General features: G+C 44.9%; 1 protein-coding gene across 1 annotated transcript in view; it reads left to right on the forward strand.

Annotated features, from left to right (window-relative positions):
* The window catches only part of zcchc7 (zinc finger, CCHC domain containing 7), a 63,061-nt gene extending 56,682 nt beyond the window's left edge, over positions 1 to 6,379 (forward strand). Inside the window, exons 7-9 of the mRNA XM_080859710.1 lie at positions 3,278 to 3,373; positions 5,133 to 5,250; positions 5,767 to 6,379. Of these exons, the coding sequence (XP_080715836.1) occupies positions 3,278 to 3,373; positions 5,133 to 5,250; positions 5,767 to 6,320 (768 nt within the window). The 3' untranslated portion in view covers positions 6,321 to 6,379. The remainder of the gene's footprint in view (positions 1 to 3,277; positions 3,374 to 5,132; positions 5,251 to 5,766) is intronic.
* Positions 6,380 to 6,847: the final 468 nt, after the last annotated feature.

Here is a 6,847-nt window from a genome sequence, read left to right on the forward strand (position 1 = left end):
AGTCTACGTACTGTATGTCATTGGTCATGGTCGGTGAATTATCTTCGTAACGGAATTAACGGAGTGAAATTTGACCGTAATAAATTAAACATCTGGAATCCTCCTTTGTGGTCCGGTTCAGAAAATCTATTTGCTGTATGGCGTTTGGGACATCCCAAATGTTCAGTGAGACTATAGAAGGCGTTCAGTGCTGTCTTTCATGTTGATGAAAATGTTAAGATGTTAAGTTAAAGTGCCTCACACACAGAGATGTTAAGTTAAAGTGCCGCACACACAGAGATGTTAAGTTAAAGTGCCACACACACAGAGATGTTAAGTTAAAGTGCCACACAGAGATGTTAAGTTAAAGTGCCACACACACAGAGATGTTAAGTTAAAGTGCCTCACACACAGAGATGTTAAGTTAAAGTGCCACACACACAGAGATGTTAAGTTAAAGTGCCACACAGAGATGTTAAGTTAAAGTGCCACACAGAGATGTTAAGTTAAAGTGCCGCACACACAGAGATGTTAAGTTAAAGTGCCACACACACAGAGATGTTAAGTTAAAGTGCCACACACACAGAGATGTTAAGTTAAAGTGCCGCACACACAGAGATGTTAAGTTAAAGTGCCACACACACAGAGATGTTAAGTTAAAGTGCCGCACACACAGAGATGTTAAGTTAAAGTGCCACACACACAGAGATGTTAAGTTAAAGTGCCACACACACAGAGATGTTAAGTTAAAGTGCCGCACACACAGAGATGTTAAGTTAAAGTGTCACACAGAGATGTTAAGTTAAAGTGCCACACACACAGAGATGTTAAGTTAAAGTGCCACACAGAGATGTTAAGTTAAAGTGCCACACAGAGATGTTAAGTTAAAGTGCCTCAGTGAGTTTTCAATGGCCTGGATGAGAGGCATATCAGTTAGAAGAGAATCTGTCAGAGCCCTGGTAAAGGATACACTGCACAGCTTTATGCTTCTGTTTGCCAAGGTCTTGGTCCTCCCTCTTGTGTGTGAGTGTGTGTGTGTGTGTGTGTGTGTGTGTGTGTGTGTGTGTGTGAGTGTGAGTGTGTGTGTGTCACCCCCCCCCCTTCCCAGGGTTTATCTAAGGCCAAACGGGTGGCATGTCATTCATTTAGATCTGAGCGATAGAAACACAATGGAGGAAAGGTAATTAATAAAGGCGCGGGAGCGGGAGCTTCCACCACCATGAACGCCTGAGAAAGAAAGGAGGAGAGGAGAGGAGGGGAGGGGGGGGGGGGTTCTCTCTCGCTGCATCTGGTTCCTTTTCTTCTCCTCTTCTCTGGTTATGAGCGCCCAGCGATAACGGAGAACGGAAGCTCAAGGTCAGGGGGGGCGGCGGGGTCGGGAGGCCAATTTGCATGAGAGATGAGTGTGTGTGTGTGTGTGTGTGTGTGTGTGTGTGTGTGTGTGTGTGTGTGTGTGTGTGTGTGTGTGTGTGTGTGTGAGAGTAAATGTTAGAGTGTGTGTGTGTGTGTGTGTGTGTGTGTGTGAGAGTAAATGTTAGAGTGTGTGTGTGTGTGTGTGTGTGTGTGTGTGTGTGTGTGTGTGTGTGAGAGTGAATGTTAGAGTGTGTGTGTGTGTGTGTGTGTGTGTGTGTGTGTGTCGTGTCTGTTGATCTCTTGGCCTTTGTGATGGAGATGCTGTGAGAGCCACCAGCCCAGCAGATAATGACAAAGCGCTTTAACACCACAGTGCAAACTACTCAAGCGGAAAAGAAAGAGCGACAGAGGGAGGGAGGGAGAGAGAGAGAGAGAGGGAGGGAGGGAGGGCAAGTCAAGAGGGAGAGAGGTAGAAAGGCTGGAGGCAGGTTGGACATGTTTTTTTTTTTTTTTTTTAAACATTGTGTTTTATACATGTCAGTACATTTCCACAAGTTCACGCACATCCCTCTCCCCAAACTATATGAATAGGGTGAGTTTATGTTGCTGGAGGAGAATGTGCACCTGTGTGTGCGTCTCTTTGTCCCCTTTGTACGAACACAAAGAGTCAGTTGGAATTCTGGCAATGCCATCAGAAATCCTTTCATGTTTAGGAGTCGGACATCTTCAGGCCATATATTTTCCTCGCATTCCTGTTCTTTTCCTGACAAACAAATTTCCCCCCGTCAGCAGAATATGTTTATGGCCAATATCAGACAAAACGTGGGCTCATTTTCGTTATACAATATAAAGACAAGATAGAAATGGATTTATTTTCTGGGACGTATTCCCCTTTATTTATATTATATACACATTAATGTGCATGTGTATGTGTTGAATACAATGTGTCTGTTTGTGAGTGGGTGTGTGTGTGTGTCTCTGTGTGTGTGTATGTGTGTGTCTCTGTGTGTGTGTCTGTGTGTGTGTGAGTGTGTGTGTGTTTGGTGTGTGTGTGTGTGTGTCTCTGTATGTGTGTGTCTGTGTGTGTGTGTATTAGTATAACATATAGTGTGTGTAGGGGTGTATTTAGGAGGAGCAGTGGAGCGTGACTGCCTGTGCGCTGTGCTTTACAGATGGGAAGCGCCTCTATGAGAAACCAGCGCTCCTATCAACTAAGTCATTACCGCTGCACTGATAGCTCTCCTAATCACCACCTATATCTGCCTCTGCCCAAAAAGCAACCACTCCCTGCTGGGAGACTGGGGGGGGGGGGGGCGGGGAGGAGATGGGGGGGAAGCTCGCTGATGAGAGTGGAAGCGAGAGCGAGGGGGGGGGGATGTCTTGTTGATAAACAGCCATCTCCATTCATGGCGGGTGTCAGAGAGGAGAGGAGAGAGGAAGATGATTGAAAAAGCAGCAGACTGGTGATAGGAGAGAGCATTCCTCTCATGCAGGCGGCTACATCACAAAGCTGGCTTCCATTGACGTGCTTACACACTGTGTGTGTGTGTGTGTGTGTGTGTGTGTGTGTGTGTGTGTGTGTGTGTGTGTGTGTGTGTGTGAGAGAGTATGTGTGAGTGTGTGTGTGAGTGTGAGAGAGAGAGAGAGAGAGTGTGTGTGTGTGTATAAGAGAGTGTGTGTGTGAGAGAGAGAGTGTGTGTGTAAGAGAGTGTGTGTGAGAGAGAGTGGGTGTGTGTGGTGAATGGAATGTGGAAGAAAGTCGAGCGGGTCGGTGTAACCAGTGTTATGTTGGTGGTGCATAGGTTGGGTTGACCTGCTGGTAGGGTTGTCTCCTCTGACTCTCAATGCATTGTATATGTTACTCCACAATGCCCATTTCTCCATCATCACTCTCTCCTCTCTCTCCTTCCTTCCTTCCCTCCTCTCCTCCTCTCCTCCTGTGTAGACTCACGCTGGTCCCCTGTGTAAACCAGCCGACCCACAGGCACGCTCACCTACTCCCTACTGCTGCAACTGCTCTCAGAAGGGACACTTTGGATTCGTAAGTAAACATCCTTCACCTCAGCTGACCCATAATGCACTGCTGCTTCTGCCATTGAGCTCTGTTGGCCAGTCGCTGCTGTGAGTGAGTGCAGCCATGTTAAGTTTAAACTTAATTTCTGAGTTTTTTTTATTTGTTTTGTTTATTTATTTTGTCTGTTTTGTTTTGTTATGGTTTGTTTATGTATTGTTCTTCTGTATTCTGTAGCCTCAGTCAGGGCATTGCTGCAAAAGAGCCCTGTGCTCAGTCAATTCTCCCTGAATAAAAAAAGATGAATGAATGAAGTTTGTAACTACAACTTGGGCCCCTTGAGGCCTAGTTTACAGTTGTATGCCAATATTTGGGCCCCCCTGACTAATTCTGTATTTTGTTGATTTTTGGAGTGAAAGTAAATGCAAGCCCTGAAGATGTATCTGACACAGGGTGGTGTCGTTTGACCATTCCACTGTAGTGCTGCGTGCACAAACATCTACTGAGATGGGCCATTGGAGGGAACCTCCTCCTTATCATAAATGGGGGGTTTTGGAGAAAATAGGAGTAGCATTTGGTGAAAAGAACCCCTTGACAACTGTTCAGCATGTTTGTGGATCTATTCTGTTTAAGGGTTTATTCTAGCAGCCAGGGGCACAGGAAACATAAGAATGAGTATCAGTATCAGCAAATCAGCCCTAAATATCAGCACATTCAGAACACAAATGTCATGCAGTCTGTCAGGAAACAAAGGCCTACTAGATGTTGGTCTCGAGAGAAGGATAGTGATTCAGAGTACACCTCAAAATACACCATGAAGAAATGCAAACAGTAGCTTTTTGGAAAAGACCTTCAGTCCCCAAACATAACTTAAAGGAAGAGATGTTTAGGGATAGGATAATCATTTTCAGGCTGTGATATTTGTCACAGGAGTGTTACTAAGTGTTGACTAAGAAAGGTGCCCAAACCTGCACATGCCACTATTACAGTCACATTCGTATCTGTTTAGGTTGTCATGTAGGGCGCCATTCTCCCATGTGTAAAAAAGAAAAGAAAGGTGCCCACTTTTCAGCCTGGGCGTATTCCCCCTTGTCATAAATCTATGATTTGTGCGCCATGGTGGCAGTATTGTGCTTTGGGCAGGGAGAGCCAAAGTGTAAAGACTATTTATGCGTATTCTGCCCTTGACTTGCAAGCTTTCAGCTTTGCACTGTTGAGGGCTGTAGTAAGTCAAGCGCCACCACAAGGAGAAACACCATACTGCAGTCGGCTGTAGGCCTTGTTCTAACATTATTTATACATGAACAAAGGACTCACAATATTTGAGTGTCACATTTTGGTTTTAAACCACTGATGTAACATTACGTTTGTTTTCCGTTTCCGTTCCGTCATAATTACGTTGTGTTATGTTAGGCTACATTCTTAAACAGAAAAAACTAATCTTTTAAACACATTATCTTACCAACAAGCCTGGTCAATAATTAGTTCAGTCACAGTAAAACTCAGCCGTATCAATTAAAGACTGAGAAGAGCTCCAAAAGAGAAAAGTGGCACTAAACTAAACCAGGGTGTGACCAAGTTTTCTATTTTCATTTCTATAGATAAATCACACCTCTTTTTTGAGTCTGCCTTTCACTTCTTTAGGCAACAAAAAAAAATCTTGTTTCCAAAGGGCTGCCCAAATGTTTGCATACAACTCTATGTCTGAAGTAATTGTTTCTCTTTTCATCTTTCCCTTTGACCTGTGTGTGTGTGTGTGTGTGTGTGTGTGTGTGTGTGTGTGTGTTAGGAGTGCTCCCAGAGGCGGATGTTTAGTGGGATCTACCCCAGCCTCCCGTTCACAGATTACTATGATAGGCCTAAAGACTTTAAACGCCGTGACAACTTCCTGAAGAAGAAAGCCAAAGGTGAGTTGTCAGACATGCTACAATGCACACACACACATCCATATATTTTATTCAGAGTTGCACACTCTCCAAAATGCAAACTCTCACAAAATGTGCTCAGCACTGACATGATACTGTACAGGACTGTAGAGCTTAAATGGGGCCAAATGTTTCAGACAAAAAAAATTATAAGTCCTTTTAATGTTCTGCTCCTGAAATATGCTGTGATTTAAGGCTCTGGATTGGCTCTAAATGAAATTAGAAAGAGATTGGAGACATATTGGGCCGTTTGGTTTTGATACATGAAGTTATGCATGAACAAGAATATGCATGGGTGTTTCCCAAACTTACTTTGTTTATTCCCTCTAACCAGATTGAGTTTTGTGTGTGTGTGTGTGTGTGTGTGTGTGTGTGTGTGTGTGTGTGTGTGTGTGTGTGTGTGTGTGTGTGTGTGTGTGTGTGTGTGTGTGTGTGTGTGTGTGTGTGTGTTTTGTGTGTTTGTTTGTTTGTTTGTTTGTTTGTTTGTTTGTTAAACAGATTTGGAGGAGGCTGGACTACTTGTGTCGGTCCCTGCCCATGAAACAGAAGCTACAGAATTCTCCTCACCCCTATATAAGAAACAGAAGACCCATAACCAGCCACAACACAAGAATAAGTCTCCACACAAGAACCTTCAGCAGGGTAGCTCCAAGCAGAAAAACCCTCACCTCGAAAGAACTATAAGCAAGAAAAATAATCAGAAAAGCTCTCTGAGCATAAAACCTAAGCACCTCTTCTTTGGGAAGAACCGCACCCCACCAGACAGACACGCAGCCAGAGACCCAGCGCCCAACAACCAGACCAAGCCAAAGAAACAGAGGAAGGCCCATAGGAATAACCTGCTGGAGGATGGGGAAGACTTTCCTCGGGGACCGCGGGAATGGACCCCGAACTACCCCAGCACGCTTTTCTCCAACTCCGCCGAGGGCAACGCCACCAAGAAGAAGAACAAGAGGAGACAGAAGGAGAGGAAGGCCTGGAAGGACAAACCCGCCAACGCGTACCCTGAAGACGAGAACCTGTTTTCAATCAAACAGAGGAAACGAAGATAAACGTGTGTGTGTGTGTGTGTGTGTGTGTGTGTGTGTGTGTGTGTGTGTGTGTGTGTGTGTGTGTGGGGGGGGGGGGGGGGGGGGGGTGTGAGTACTGCAGAGAATCTTGGGTGTATTGCATCACCTAGTTTGCCTTGTTTCAGTGCCACTCAGCCAAACCTGTCTGCATTAGAGCGCCCTCTGGTGGTTTGTCTACCATCTTGGCAAACACTCCGAAATGAGAATAAAATGGCCCATCTGCTCAAGACTGGTTCTTGCTACTTATTTTTAGCAAAAGATGTCATTTTGGAGCACGTTCAGAACTTGACCATAATTTCTAGGTTTTGTTGTCTTAAATTTTGCTGGCTGCAGATTTGAATTTCCTCTCTTCTGAATCGTTCGTTTCGTTCGTTGCTGGCCACAAATGTAAATGGTGCCCATGGCTTGTTACAGGGTTGAGCTGCAAAGACTCAGTCAAGTCACCAGGATGACAAACACCAAGTTTCTCAGGCCCTTTCATTCCCTGCCAGACTCCTGATGCTTTGCAA

This window comes from Sprattus sprattus (genome assembly GCF_963457725.1).
Source record: "Sprattus sprattus genome assembly, chromosome: 20".
In the NCBI taxonomy this organism is placed as follows: Eukaryota; Metazoa; Chordata; class Actinopteri; order Clupeiformes; family Clupeidae; genus Sprattus; species Sprattus sprattus.